Here is a 16,651-nt window from a genome sequence, read left to right as displayed (position 1 = left end):
CCCTGGGGTTTTCAATCAATGTACACATCCTCTTGCCTGTAGAGCAAAGGAATTGTTCTAGAAAGACCAGTGAGGCTAATAAACATCAAATGAGTTAATATGCTTAGAAATGCATCCTCCTCCACATTCCTTCTCTTTTGTAACCACGTTGTGCAAGCCAAGAGAAGCATTCGGATAACTGATCTAGGATCTATACACACAAATACACACACACACACACACACACATACATATATATATATATATATATATATATATTTGCCCACAGGCCATCTAGACTATTTAAGTATGATAATATATAATCTCATACAATAATATATGAGAGGGATAAATGTATTTTATTAGTTGAAAATATAATTTATTTAGATTATTTATAAACATTTTATAAACATTTTGTTAGGTTTTTAATTAAGATTTTTTTTAATGCATTAATAAACCTTTTATGGAATATATATATATATATATATGAGAAAAACAAGTCTGCTGGCTGGTGGAGGTAGCTGAGTGTTTAATAATTAATTACTCATTATATATATATATATATATATATATACATACAGTGTATATATATATATATAGATATATATGCTGTATACTGTATGTGTGTGTGTGTATATATATATATATATATATATATATATATATGTGTGTGTGTGTGTCTTTAAGTTTAAAATCTACTTTTAATGCATTGTCTCTCTTTATTGAACTTCCAACAATATTAGAGCAAACCGCGTCATTTTTGTGCTCGCTGCAGCCAATAACAGCGGAACTGGAAAAAAATTAAAAAATATATAAAATATTCTGCGTTATTTTAAAAGATTTTTAATATGCGCGGAGGAGTTTTCCTTTGGTTTGTAGCCTGACTTTGACAAATAACTCCCAAAATGTTTAATCCCCCCCACCCCATCTTCTCAATTCCCAGTGAGATGTGTTTTTGTGATTAGAACCTTGTTCAGAAATCCTTGGCAGATGAAGGCAGCAGGAGCAGCCAAAATTAATAGCATATTCTCCCTTCCAGCAGTAATTAAACCAGAGAGGTCTTGCAAAGACTACACCCTTCAGCAAGGGGTGGGATGCTGGAGGAAGGAGTGGGGTCTCAGGGAGCTCTCCACCCACTGTGGTGCTGAAGGAAGTCACTGGGTCCCATGAGCTGGCAATTCAGTGTGAGGATCAACTTGGTGGTGAAGACCTGGGAGCTGCCTGGATTAGATAGTTTGGTGTGAGGAGCTTTCTGGATTAGATAGTTTGGTATGAGGAGCTGTCTGGATTAGATAGTTTCGTATGAGGAGCTGTCTGGATTAGATAGTTTGGTATGAGGAGCTGCCTGGATTAGATAGTTTGGTATGAGGAGCTGCCTGGATTAGATAGTTTGGTGTGAATATCTTTCTGGATTAGACAGTTTAGTATGAGGAGCTGCCTGGATTAGATAGTTTGGTGTGAGTATCTTTCTGGATTAGACAGTTTAGTATGAGGAGCTGCCTGGATTAGATAGTTTGGTATGAGGATCTGCCTGGATTAGATAGTTTGGTATGAGGAGCTGCCTGGATTAGATAGTTTGGTATGAAGAGCTGCCTGGATTAGATAGTTTGGTGTGAGTATCTTTCTGGATTAGATAGTTTGGTATGAAGAGCTGCCTGGATTAGATAGTTTGGTATGAAGAGCTGCCTGGATTAGATAGTTTGGTATGAAGAGCTGCCTGGATTAGATAGTTTGGTATGAGGAGCTGTCTGGATTAGATAGTTTGGTATGAGGAGCTGTCTGGATTAGACAGTTTGTTATGAGGAGCTATCTGTGTTAGATAGTTTGGTATGAAGAGCTGCCCAGACTGGTTAGTATTGATCTAGATGGATATCCAAGAGGTGCCCATTCCTGGTGGTGCTTTAGAAGGTAGTTGAGCCCCATGAGCTTACTATTCAGTGTGAGAGTTATGGTGAGATAGATTAGGATAGGGAGCTGCCACATACTTTAGTGCTAGACTACATAGTTCCAGGAGTTGTCCTATAAATGCGGTGCTGAGATATATATAAGTCCAGGGGGCCACAGTGTGGTGCTGAATTACATCCTAGTAGGTGTCCACACAACATTGTGCTGGACAGCTTGCCAACAGGTTCAGTTCTGAGCTTTCCACCCAGTGTGCTGCTGGAATAGATTGCTAGGTCCAGGGGGGCCACATTTTGGTTCTGAACTACATAGCAGGGTCCAGGAAGCTGTCCCCACAGCGTGGTCCCGAACCAGTAAGACCCCAGGAGCTGTCCCCACAGCGTGGTCCGGAACCAGTAAGACCCCAGGAGCTGTCCCCACAGCGTGGCCCTGACCCTGGAGGATCCCAGATGCTGATGGGTGCTGCTGAAGAAGACAGTGAGGTCCTGGGAGCTGTCCACCCAGCCCGGTGCTGAAGCAGATAATCCGCTCTCTGGTGCTGAAGGAGAGACTCAGGTGCCTGGAGCTGTCCCCCCCCTGTCTGCTGCTCAATCTGCAGCCTCTTTCCTTGCTGCTCTCCCTCTTATTTCTTTTTTTGTCTCTCTCTCCTGCCGGCTCCTTTAAGAAGCACATTGCTCCATCGTGGGATGGTGTTTGAGGCTACAGAGGAAGTTACGCAGCCCTGATCATGCCATGAGATAAAAGCTGTGCTGGTGATTGAAAGTGATGGCTAAAGGATTTAGCTTCAGTATTAAGTTGGAGAGGTAGGGAGCAGAGGGGAGAGATCTCATAAAGCCTCCTGCCATCTGCCCTGCTGTTCCAAGGGGGGGAGATTGATGCTTCTGAACGAGAAGAGGACAAGAAAAAAAGGAGAAAAGGAGTTCAGGCAGGGGCTATTGCCTGCTTTTTAAGAAAGAAGAAACTTTGCTCCTTCCTACAGCCTGGTGCAGAGCAATGGGGTGTTAGATGCCCCTCTCCACCCCCTCCATCATCTCATCCACAGCTTGCAGGACATCTCAGTGTTACTGTATCACTCAAGGAAGGGGATTCCAAACTCACAACACTGGAAATCATTGCTTGGAGAAGACAAGGAGGATCTGACTGCAGGGATCTTAAGAGCTGGATCAGCCAGGGAAGCACTGAAATCCGGTAAGCAAAGGCTTCATTCCCCTGAATAAGGGTACAGGGTGGGGGGGACTGCTGATTTAACACCCACCCAGATACATTAAGAGCAAATAGCCTCTGATTCCAAGGGGCTCATTAACAGATCGGTGTTTAATTATAGAAGGAGGATCTAGCAGCAATCATAATGTGTCCCAAACTCCAGAAGAATGGGTCCATCACATTAGGACAGGTCCTTCCTCTAAGGAGATTCTATCTCCCAAACCTGCTTGGAATATATTTAACATAATCTGAGATTAACCTCCAGATTTTATCTCTATTTAATATGCATTATATAATTATATATGTATGTATATATGTGTATATATATATATATATATGTTTATTTATATATATATATATGTTTATTTATATACAGACATTTATATATATATGTATATATATATTTATAGGCAACTTGCATTTCTCTTTTAAAAAATGCATGTAAATTAATATTTAAATTATTATTATTATGATATTATTAATATTTAATAATAATATTTAGCAAAATAAAATAGACATGGACGGGTAGATTTACCATCCCTTTGCAATTTGATACATACAAAAAATATATAAATTATTGATTTTTTTTTTTTCCCCTTAATGCTCTGATGGGTCTCGGACTCAGAAATGTAATTCCTAAATTATTCATTTCATTCAATGTCTTGACAAACACTTTGGAAGTCACTGCCTGCCATGTGCTATTGCACCGACAGCCAAAGAGGTCCAGTTACCTTTGTACCGGATCACTAAAAATGTTCTTTATTTCTCAACGAGCTCCATTCTTCAGATTTTTATTCTTTAAATGTAGCATAAGTTATCGCATTTTATGAGGGCGAACGGTCTCCTTGGAATAGCTGAATACTAATCGTGTTTTAACCCTTTCAAGGGGTTGCAGGCCTTCTTGAAAGTAGAATAAGGAGCCAACCTAAGAAGTGTGTGATATGAATTCGTGTTTAGTTATAAGAGCACGGCGATGACTTTTGAGGTTGCAACACACTTAGGATATCCTTTGTGTCATTCTAATGCGGAATTAGTTTGCGTTCACGGCTATTCTGTATGATTGCTGGCTGTGTTGGTGGATCAGTTCATAAGAACATTTGCAATGCAAGCAGTTTCTCCCTGGATTGACAAATAAACAGCCTCCCAGATACTTGATCTGCATATTAAGCCATTTTATTACAAGCCTTGATTTAAATCTCCGCTTTATCTACCACTTTTCCCAACTATTAACAGGGACTCGCCGACCGGTTGCATTAGAAAGGGACCAGAAATGTTCAGTATGGATTAAAAAACTCATTAAATATGACAATTTTATTTTATTTTTACTTTTTTACTTGCTCATATTATTTCTTAATGTCGTTTAAAAACTCAAGTGTTATAATAATAAATATAATATAGAATTAGTTTGTAATGAATGTATCCACATTGACAGTGTGTCTTATTACATTAATGTATAGGTACGCAGGGAAGATAACATCCTGATACATTGTTATTAAGTATAATATGATATTATTATTTTAAATACAATATAATAATATACAATATATACAATATAATAATAATATATATATATATATATATATATATATATATATATATATAAAATACGATATTTAAATGGAGATCTTCTGTTGGGGAAAGGGTTAAAGGCATCAGTGTTAAAAATTGTTGCATCAATAAAAAAAAATGAAAAAAGGAAAACTCGAGTCTATGTATCCAGCTAAAATCTAATTTTGCGTTCACTATACTTTGCTTATCAGTCCCCAGTGGAGAGCAAGTTTCTCTTAAAGGAGAGATCAGGCATCGATCCTTTCCTTTAAGTGTAGGAATGGCTGCCTCTTAATAATGCCTGATAAAGATTTATACGTCAAAGGGAAATTCAGTTGTGATGGACGGGGTTTGGAGGAAGGGGTCTGGAAAAGGCCAAAGTTTCGTGACCGTTATAGTTAATGCAGATGCAGGGGATCTTCTCTAACAGCTAATGCATGGTCCAAGTTTCAGACGATCACAATAACTAACTGTCAAATCCACTGCAAGCCAAGAGATTAAAACGCATAACATTCTATATGATGAAAGGCTAATGGATCGCAATGTGTCCGGCGTGGAGGAGAGACGAGAGAGAGGGGATGGGAGAGAGACGTTTCAATACATAAAGGGATTTAGCAAAGTACGGGGGAGAGTTTATTGCAAAGGAGGAAAAATGTTGGAACAAGAGACCATAATCTACAACTGGTAGATAATTGGAACAGCCTCCCAGCAGAGGAGGTAGAGGCTAATATCGTGAGGGCATTTAAACCCGCATGGGATAGGCATACGGCTCCCGAATCTTAGACGAGACCAACGACTGGTTAAATTTGTGTCTTTACAGCAGGATCCACGGGCAGACTGGATGGGATGGCCGATTCTGTTTCTAATGTTAATATAGTTTTTTTAGCATTAGTCTTAGCATTTTTTTAACGATCTTTGATTCATAATTCATCTTAGAGGGCTTACAATACAAGACTTGGCAAACAAGGGGTTAACATTATTATTTATCGTAGTGGAATATTGAGTGATATAGTTGCATTTATGTAGAGCTCCTCGGTATCGTCTTGGGATTGTGTGCTGATCCCCTTTTTTTGTTTGCATGTACGTATATTTTACAAAGCCACCCAGAATTCCGCGGCGGGAGCCCTTTAGTGAGATTCTGGTATTAGAAGGGTTAATACCGGTCCTTAATTTGCACTTGGAAAGAGTCAGTCTGCCTCCATGCGGGTTGGAAAGTGATGGAAAGGCATCAGTGGGAATAAAATACAAACGGTCTACCCGTTCTCATGAGATCTGTATATATACTTATATATATGTATATGTGTGTGTGTGTACGTGTATGTGTGCGTGTGTGTATGTGTACGTGTGTTACTATGAGCCGTCTCCTCCATGTGAACACCTGGGAGCCCACGTTTAACAGATGGAGTGTAGTCTAGCGTGTATCCGGGTATAGGTTGTTCTGAAACTTGATTATTGCAATTTAAAATATATATTTTTTTTATTATTTGAGCAGGTGATATTTTTTTAATGACATTTTGAGGGTTGAATACAGGATCTTAAAGCATAAAACCTCTGTTTAAAATTATGCTTCTTCTGCCAAACACAACAAGCCATTTTTTTTTTATTTTTTTTAAATGCCATTGAACCCAGTAATTAACTTTATTTATTTTATTGCAATTTCTATATAGGCTGGATTGGTAGAACTATTAATGCTGATTATTTGCTTATTTTCTAACATATATATATATATATTATATGTTACGTTATTTTAAAAAATCATACATTACATAAATCCTATCTTTACCCACAATTTCAATCCAAAATTCTGTGTTTATTCATCATTTTACACAGATCTTAGATAAAGTCTGGTAGGACTTCTGGCGCATTGAGGGTTAATCATCTTAATATTGATATTTTCTCATTAACAATTTTTTTTTAAAGGTCGTAGATTAGAGGCGATCCATCAAAACAAAATTGAAATTTTAAAATTTTAACTTCAAAACAAAATTCAGCTTTTATTCGCCGCATTACGCTGCTTCGAGGCGAAGTCTGCTAGGGGCTTCTGGCGCATTGGGGGTTAATTGTCTTATTATCGGAAATTTAATGAGATTTTTCACCCTGACGGTTTTTCCCTCTTACGCAACTAACACTCGTGGAGGGAGAAATAACTTTTATATTAATTTTGAACCACATGAAATAAAAAAAAGTAAAAAAAAAAAAGAAGGGAACGTCCAACAAAGCCTTGGCCAGAAGAAGCGTCCAAAGCTTATTAGAAGAAGGATCTGTATTAGGTTGGCGAGACCAGGGCCGGGCGTCTTAATAACATTCAGACCTCCGCTATGAAAGATGGATTTTTCCTTTGCAAGTCATTTGTCTCAATCAACCGGACTTCATCTTTGCGAGGGGGCGAAAGAGATTTTAACGCGGATATATGAAGGCCGTATCTCACATCAATGTGTCCGTGCAATCCCCGCAGCTTCTAGGCTCTGAGCGCTAATAAATATATATTTCGGGATTTTTCTTCCCATTTCGGCTTTCTAAAAATAAGCGGAATTTGTTTAGAAATAATAATAACAATTTCAAGATTTCAAACTTTTTTTATATTAATATTTAAAGGCGATTTAATTTTTTTTTTATCCATAATTTAATGTATAAAAGCCTATAAAAAATCCAAATCTTGTTTTACCTAATTCTAAAAGTTTCCAGAGAAAACGCATCCATTTAATTGTCAAGGTCGCCTTATGAGGGCAAAAGATGCTATGAATGCACATAATCGTGATACTTATCTTTGTAAAAATAAAAATAAATGTTAAAAAACCCTTAACATAAAGTATTTGGTGTTATATATACTGTATGTGTATATATATATATATATATATATATATATATCCTTTCATACCTTACTGATTTAAGGTATTTGAAATTTCACAATTTTAACTGGGGGCAGACATTTTTTATGTATTGCCTGTACTTCCTGTTGTGTCTTATAAATTAAAACACTACTTCCTGTTCCAGAAGTGCAAGGTGTAACAACAAAAAACTTCCCCCGTCTTTTTAAAACAATACAATTTCCATTGACAACAAACAAATAGAGATGTGTAATATATATAGATCCATTAGAAAATGGGTTTGCATCCCTGCTACTTAAAGTCCCTTTTTTATATTTCCTAATGGATTTTTGTAGTTACTTAAGATCTTGTAACGAGGGCATCGCTTGTTCTTCAGGACTGATAATGGATCGTCCCACTAGCTTTGTGTTTCTGTTAATTATAGGTTTATTCTTTGTATCTGATCTACCTGAACTCTGGTGCTAAATCCATTAAACATATCCAGTTACCTGCACTCAAGCAGGGAGATCCTCATTGTGAGAAAACAATCAATAAAGGCTAGTAATATTTAACAACACAAAATCTGACAGCTACCCAGAAGACCACCATCTGCAGAGGTTCCTGCAGCCTATGCAGACAACCCTGTCGATACATTTTTTTCATAAAGATGTAAAGTTTGCCTTTCTTTATTTGCTTTTTTTAGTTTTTTAGTTGAAACGGTGGTAGATAAGTGGAACAGCCTCCCAATAGAGGTGGTAGTGGCTAATACAGTGAGAGAATTTAAACATGCATGAGATAGGCATATGGCTTCTGAATCTAAGACAAGACCAACGGCTGATTACGGTTTGAGTCTTTAAAAGCAAGCAGGCTAGATGGGCCGAATGGGGCCGATCTGCCGGCAAAGTCTATGTTTTACTAGTAGGATTTATGTGATGCTTACATGTTCCATTTATACAAAACAATTATGGAACTGTCTAATGTTATGCAAATACACCTTAGCAAAAAAAAAAAAACAGTCTATGGCAACAACGTATCAGTTGCCGTCTTTACGTCACATGATAATTAAGTGTTCCAGACGAAGAATTTTACATGTTAAAAGAATTATTTTTAAGAAGGGATGGGCATTGAACACAGTGCTGGGAATAATGTTCCCTATTTAGTTGCAAAAGAGCCGAATTCAGCAGAGTTAGGTGGAACAGCTCCTTTAATGAGAATGGGACACCGCACATCCTGAAAAAGCGGTGCGCTGGGATATGACATCATATCTCAACTCCCAGCATGAAGGGGGCGGCTGGTGGTGCCGTCAGGGCAGAGCCACAACGGGTTGCAAGCTGTTCACAAAATGGAGCGTAGTAAAAATACTGATGTTTTATTTGTATTTTGTTACAAAATGCAGTCTTCTGTCTCACAAATCATCCTGATATATGCTGTAACACATTCCTGCTCTATACTACCAAAGCGAGGACAAAAAAAGAGCATCCGAATGCTTTTATAGCGATGTGATATCATTCCTCGGGAGAAGTTTAAGTCACGGACCGTTTTAGCAGCCCAGTTTATGCTACACTTTACCCGCAGTAAAAGGAAGCTGCTCACGACCGTGTTTTAATACATAAGACTCTAGGATCTAATTGTATTTAGCAGATGGGGGAAGCCATTTCTCGGTGCACTTGCTCCTACGAGCACTTTAGAGAATTTTCTGTTTAAGACACACTGAAGATTGCCCTCTTCTTCCTGCTCAATCCAGAAAAGTTCAGTGTCTGATCACTAAAATGCTTTCCATATTAATTAAAATATTTTTTAAAATATTTTAAAAAAAAGAAATTAGAATAAAAAAATGAACTCCCCCTTTTCAGAAGATTCGTATATCAAGAGATTTAGACCATCACGGGCTTGTATTTTGCTTCTATGTAATAATGAAAAATGTTGTCATATTTTTTGTCACAACTCTATAATGACTTCTCATGTTTTGGATCCCTTTCTTAGTAAAATGCGAATAATTCAATATTTTTTTATAAAATAAATACAATAACTTCTCATAGGGAAAAAGCAAAAACCACCCTACACAAAAGACAAAGCATCTGTTGTGTGGATCGTGTTGGCAGCTTTAACACAAGAAAAACTGAATTCCAAAAAACATTTTTTTTTTGTTGATATATAACATTGTCCATTAAATTCTTGCAGGCATCGTTGGTTGAAGGCATCTCGCTTCAAAAAAACAACATTCCTTGCGATGGATGAAAGAACTGTCCTTCTGAAACAAAAAGAATCAAGACCCCGACCATCTGGATCTCTACAGTAGCTGAGCTCCTCCGTTCCTATACGTCCTACACATCAAAGTCTTCTTCTATCCTCACGAGGCTCCAATGCCGGACCATTTTCAAGTTGAGTTCTGGAAACCTAGCTGGATTTTCATTGGAACTTTCTGAGAAATATGAAGCTGAGAAGTCAAGACTGAAGAAATATTCCTAATTCTTTTTGGGGGGGGTGAGGATTAGATGTTTCAATCCAAAAAGAGACAAGGCCTTAAAAACTACACTATTCATTCGCCGATGGTATAGTGGTTGCAACCAGATGAATGGCTTCACCAACAATGGTCGTTCTTCTTCTTGGTGCAAGGCACCCTGACTCATCCCTATACCTGTAGACGAGGCTTTTCCATGCTGATCCTGACAGCCAAGCTCCCTGAAGCTTACATTCCAGGGCCAGTAAACATCTCCTCTTCCGGAGGACTCCATCGTTGGTTCACGTCACCATGTTGCGGTTGGCCACCTTCTTCATACACTGCCTCGCTCTGGTTTTGGGACACTATGACATTTGCAAGTCCTGGGTGGCGTCTGATGATGGACCATCTTGGGAATATTATGCCTGCCAACCCAAGCCCATGGCGATGAAGGATTACGTAATGGTGAAAGTGGACCCCCCTGGAATAACCTGTGGGGACCCCGCCGAGTATTTCTGCACACATGTAAGTACCCGATGGGAATAAAAAGATAATATTTTTCTCCTCGAGCATAAACTTCACCGCTGTCTACAGTAATGTCGGCCGGAATTGACAAAGACCTGGTTTTATCTCATTTTGTTCCAATAAACTCCCTGTATCTGCAGACCTGAGGGCAGCCATTGCTGTCAGTCATGTTATATTTTGGACCACCCTCCCTGCTCAATCACCACACTGAGCTGATGCTTTATGGCAATGTTAATGAAGTCCGTTCCTCCATAGACTTTCACTAGTCAGAGTCTCCAGCTGGGTGATTAAGACTGAGATATACTATTGTTTCCCACAGGCAGTATGATAAGGAGTCGGGTGTTTAGTAGATCGGGGCTCAGATAACAGAGCGAGAACCTCATACAAACGGCTGATATGCAGCTGCCTGAAAACATTATGGGGCAAAAACTTCAAAGATAGCCTCCGCATAAAAAGGGGCTATCGGTAACGGTATAGTAGCCTCTGAACAGACCAGCCAATCACATAAGGCGACCAGTAGCGTGGCCACCAAACTGACCAGCAGTTCTGCTACTTCTGATGAGAAGGTTTGACTTGCTGCTTCAGAACTATCCGCTCCTTGTTCCAGATCTAATCTCCAAGGTGTGATATACAATAAAAGCTAAAAGAACGCAGACAGAAGTCAGGACTCCTGTCTGTTGCAGGCAGTGTAACAGATGTAACATTGTAGGAACAAAATGTTTGACGATGAATCGTCTGCTATACCGGAGGACAGGACGGTGCCGGATTAAGCCCATTACTGTCCTAAAGAGCATTAAACATGCAACGCAGGAGTCGTGATATGCATCGGTACGGGTCGTGTTGTAGGTCCCTGATGGTTGATGCATAAATTATCTTATTCATTAAGTACGTGATCTCTGGCTTCTACGTAAAAGAGATGAATTTAACAATTTTAAACACTGCTCAATGCCCCAAACCCTTCCCAGAAATAATTCTTTCATCATGTCAATTTTGGTCGCATTCCAAATTTTCATTGGGAACTCTTAATTGTCGTGTGACCCCATAGCAGGCACTGATAGGCCGTTGCCATAGAAGCAGAAAACGTTTCCTAAAAGTTCCTTTTGTTGTTTCTGTATGATTAACCCATCGGAAGAAGGAATAAAATGCCAGATCTGCTGGTTCTTTGCTTAGCGTACTAGAGAGTGTAAGTGATGCTTGGGGTAGGTGGAACCGAAGCTTTAATGTATAACTATGCCCTGCGCCATTAAATCCGTAATAATAACCCCTTTTTCTGAATTACGAATATATCGACCTGACTCGGCATGGGCGCTGCACACTTTTAAGTTCTATGGCCGATATCCACTTTCAATAATCTGCCGTTCAATTGAGCTGATCTTTCTTTTTTTCCATGCTGAAATATTGATGCTGGAGATGCGAGGTCTTCTCTTAGATGTCTCCGCGCGTCCAGCTCTCATCCAGCACAAGCTTTTAAACACATTTTCGCTTCTTAGTAGGCATTTTTTTTTTCTTTTCTTGAGTCTCCAATCGATACTGCACTTAGGCGTTGCGATAGTCTGTCCGTAGCAGATCTTGGACAAAGTATATTAAGGACACGTTTCCATCAACATCTAGAAGGATGCTCCTTCAACCCCCCCCCCATAAAAGGTCATTAAATGGTCTATATGCATCCGCGCAAGAATATGCATTAGATCTTTTGCTAGCATTCTGGGCCGGCAAAAATCTTATGTTATTATCTTTGTACGTATCGAAAGTATTTGGAGGAAGGTGGGTCGGTATCGGCCGGTTTATTCACGTTGGGATTTGCAGACTGGGCTCTACGACATATATACTGGGCTGAGGATAATGGGGCTTGTAGTCCCAAACAGGGGGACCTCTAGTCAATCAACTGACCTGGCTAGGCTAGAATGTTTCATCATACGAAGCCAATGATACAGGAAAGGTTGTCAGCCGTTGAAGAAACATCTTGAGTTTTTAGGATAAATACACATTGATTAGTGATACATAATTTTGTTTGACTTGCTAAAATTTAGAGAAATAACAAAAAAAAAGAATAAAACATTGTTTAATTCAGTAAATCGGCCCTACAGGAGGAGGACTTAATTGTCTTGGATCAGCCAAGTGGTCCTTCCGCAGCTCCAACCATGCTCACGGGTCACATAAAAAATTATTATTATTATTATTATCTTTAATTTATATATATATGTATCTATGTATTTAGATAAATATATATTTATTTAGATAAATACACATTGATCAGTGATACATAATTTAGTTTGACTTCCTGAAATTTGGAGAAATACAAAAAAAAATCTTTCTTCTTCCTTCTTTGGTCTTCTTTCTTCTTCCTTCTTTCTTCTTCTTTCTTCTTCTTTCTTCTTCTTTCTTCTTCTTTCTTCTTCTTTCTTCTTCTTTCTTCTTCTTTCTTCTTCTCTTTTATTAATATAGGACCAATCTAGAGGATGTATGATTGCATCTAATCATTTGGCGTGCGGAGGCTAACTTGTGTTCCCTTTAAAGAACCCAAATACCATTTTTTCCCCTTTAAACTCTGCCCCTTTGCTTACCGCTGAGCACAGATGGAGACCCTGGCAGATGGGTGCAGGGCACTGAAGGGTATTGCACGCATCATCTAATGTTGGGATTACTGGGTGGAAGCAGGGGTGGATTCTGACCTGCAGGCTCATCCAGCACTCAGACACATGGGGATTACGCTCTTATCCCTGCTGTAGAAAACACACACACACAGGGAGGCGGTTCCAGTTATCTACCACTCTCTCAGTAAAACTTCCTTACTCTTCATCTAAGCCTCTGACCCTCTAGTTTTTTATGATCACCTGTTGATAAATATCCAGTATAAGGAATAAAATATATATTTTTTAGATAACCCAAATTGGGCAGGAAACCTGATCTAATTTATTGTATTTTTATTTTATTTCTAAAGATCTGCTACCCAGTACAGAAGGGAAGATTCTGGAGATTTCTAGTATAATTATACACTAGCGGAATACCCCATTTTTGAGTCTGAATAATGCTTATTCTACAAGCCGATCCCCTTTTAGACCAATAAATCACATTAACAATGTTGCTGCAGGTAAAGATACTACAATGTATCAGGCTTCGGAAATGGGGTAATACACAACAGAAGAGATATAATTGTGTTGATATATAACCCTTAGTGTGGCAAATTTCCTTACCACATCCTTAATGTGTTGTGTGAGGGAATAGCTCTGAGCATGGGGGGGGTCCTAGACGCTAAAGAGTAGACGTTGGTGGAGCCTTTATGCCGACTCCATGGCCTCTCCCGCATCTCGTCGAAATTAGTAATAAACCAAGACTAATGGACACATGATAAACATATACGCTGTAAACCGCTGGGTTGATGCGCCATTGAGTGATGTCATACATCCATACATGGGCATGCAGTGGGAGGTATGTTTAGGCCAGCTGAAGCCTAAGTGTCGTGTCTGATTCTTGGTCAATGGAGTCTGGAGTTGACTTGGAATCGGATTCAATTGTATATCATTGATATGTTGTAGCTAGAATCCCTGCTTGAATAGACTAGACACAGGGACCGGACTGGTGATGTTGAGGCGGTCCTGGCGGTCTGATTGGGCGAGTGTGTGGCACCGTCGGCCACTGACGCACCAGCATATCACCAGTGTGCCAGATGGCCAGTGCGGGCCTGCTCAGAAGGAGTTCTTTAAATCCAGGTAACCGATGGTTTCAATGAAGACCACCGTGGCTCACTGAAGACCAATGGTTACCACATCTGTATTTAGAGCTCGTAAAGGGTTATATATGTTTAAGTGCCTCAGGGAGAGTTTTTAGGAAAGATTCCCAGGGACGCAAGTGATTGGTGTGAAGAACCGGTTGGTAAACGAGGAGCTGTCTCTTTGTTTACACCGGGTTCTGCGTCTGGTGCCGACTGTCCTCATCTACAGGATTAGTGAATTATAATAACTATGTAAGAGGATCACTAATCCCCGTGGCCTTATTAAAGAGCTCTGCCGTCTTTACGTACCAAATTCAGCATCAGCGCCGTCCCCGAACACAGCTGTCTACAAAACAGAAGCAGCGGAGAGAGGACGTCAAAGGAGAACCCAAAATTCTCTTAATTACAGACCTCTCTATGCCAAATAAAATGCAGATGGCCCTGTCAATGCGAAGCAAAAAATGTGTATTCTCGGGACGGCAGATATTCTGAAACAAGGAAAATCTTGGACTATAGGAGGCATAAAAACAGAAGAAAAAAGGGGAAAATAAAATGCGATGGCGGCTCATGGGTGGACGCCATTTTTAATGACGGTACAGGAAGTAGGTGGGCGTGGCTAGATTGTGCTGCAAAGCACACATTCAGTCGTTTGGTCCCACATTGGCCAACATTCTATGTTATTAATTCCCAGCATTCCATTTGTGATATCGCTGCATTCTGTATTAAATGTGACGTTCATTATAATACAGTTTAGAGGAGGTTTTCAGAGACGTCGGAAGGGAATAAACCTTTCATGTACTCCGTTCTGTCTCTCGTGAGCTGCCTCCTGTTTATTTCGTACGATAAATAAAATATACACCTGCATTTTTTATGTCGCTGGCGGCATGCATACAGCGCTAGAAAGCTCCATTTGTAATCAGGCATTTGGTGAAAATGAGAATCAATTGAGAAACATAAAATTATCACACAGAGGTATATTTACAGCTTACTACCCCACACCTCAGTGGTGCCGATCGCTGGAGATCAGGGGTACTGCACTGAACTTGTCTGTAGATTGAATACAATCCAGCCCTCAACCATTAATTCAAACACACATCTCAACCACCCGCACAACACTCAGCCACACATACTACTGAGCCATCTACACCACACTCAGCCGCACATACTACTCAGCCACCTACACCACACTCAGCCACACATACTACTCAGCCACACATACTACTCAGCCATCTACACCACACTCAGCCACACATACTACTCAGCCATCTACACTACACTCAGCCGCACATACCACTCAGCCACCTATACCACACTCAGCCATCTACACCACACTCAGCCACACATACTACCCAGCTACCTACACCACACTCAGCCACACATACCACTCAGCCACCTACACCATACTCAGCCGCACATACTACTCAGCCGCACATAACACACAGCCACCTACACCACACTCTAATTGCAGACAAAGTCAACACGCACTTAGCCAACCAAGCAACTGTAACTACCATCGTGCTGAGCCATGGTGTCGATGGATGTCCATACCTAGGGAGACGCTAATAAATATTTTTATATAATAAGCAGAGTAAGGCAGCCTGTGGCATTCCGTCAGATCTAATGTAAACTCCCATTACACCGAGGCATTGCGGATGTTGTAGCCTAGTACAGTCGGAGTAAAGGTGACGATTCGGTGGTGTGTGTGGCCCCGTACCCTTGCGGAAGGACGTCCTTGTGCTTATTGACCTTGCAGCCTGATAACATTTGGTTTGGGGGGGAGGACGGAGGACGGAGGACACAACCAGATGCCAGAGAAAAGATAAAAATCAATAAAGCCACAAAGAGAGAGAGAGAGAGAGAGAGAGCATTAGAAGAGTCCAGATTTAGAAACTCTCCGAAACAAGCGCCCCATTTCCGCTGCGTGAATAATTTATCTCGGCTCAGAGTTTTCTTACCAGTGGGCAGGAAACAGTCTCTTTCTGCGACCCTTTTCTGCTTATTGTGCAGCTCAAGACCAGCTAAGAAGAAGGGGGTTTTTTAGGGTTTTTTTAACCCTTTCACGGCCAGAAATCTCTTCTGGTAAGATAGCCTGAGATATTCCTGCTAACGAGCGGGGCAGCCAGAGCGACGCATGCTCACAGGCAGTTTGCCGACATGTATCACTTTCTTGAGATCTCCTGGCATTTTCCGATCTCCCCTTTTATTACTGCTGTATCACAGGTGAAATCCCTGCTTGAATACAGGTGACTTCATCCTGAAAACCTTTACCTCCTGACAAGCCATGGTTTTTCTTACGAACTGCTATTGGAACCATGTGGCTGCCGCCGTTAACTATTCAATACGTTCTCCGCAGTGAGCTATTAAAGGGTTAATATTTGAAGCGTCTCATGGACGTTGTACCGTGCTTTTCTCCACGTATACAGACCGAGCAATAAAACATATCTGGCCAAATGGCAGCACACAGGCCACTCGAAGCCCTGGGGCTTTATAAATAGCGTCCTTCCCTTGGCGCCAAACACTTTTTCTAAATGCATG

General features: G+C 40.2%; 1 protein-coding gene and 1 long non-coding RNA gene across 2 annotated transcripts in view; both read left to right on the top strand.

Moving 5' to 3' along the window:
- The first annotated feature begins 2,578 nt into the window (after positions 1–2,578).
- On the top strand, positions 2,579–9,658 carry LOC128502584 (uncharacterized). Its single transcript, XR_008355151.1, has 2 exons — positions 2,579–3,069; positions 9,621–9,658. It is a non-coding gene; the product is annotated as an uncharacterized LOC128502584 (long non-coding RNA).
- A 348-nt stretch (positions 9,659–10,006) lies between these two features.
- NTNG2 (netrin G2) overlaps positions 10,007–16,651 on the top strand; it is a 31,001-nt gene continuing 24,356 nt past the window's right edge. Inside the window, exon 1 of the mRNA XM_053472406.1 lies at positions 10,007–10,404. Coding sequence (XP_053328381.1) covers positions 10,192–10,404 — 213 coding nt within the window. The 5' untranslated portion in view covers positions 10,007–10,191. The remainder of the gene's footprint in view (positions 10,405–16,651) is intronic.

The sequence above is a fragment of the Spea bombifrons genome, chromosome 8 (genome assembly GCF_027358695.1).
Source record: "Spea bombifrons isolate aSpeBom1 chromosome 8, aSpeBom1.2.pri, whole genome shotgun sequence".
NCBI lineage: Eukaryota > Metazoa > Chordata > Amphibia > Anura > Pelobatidae > Spea > Spea bombifrons.
The sequence above is the reverse complement of the archived record's forward strand: the minus strand, read 5'-3'. Positions and strand labels throughout refer to the sequence as shown.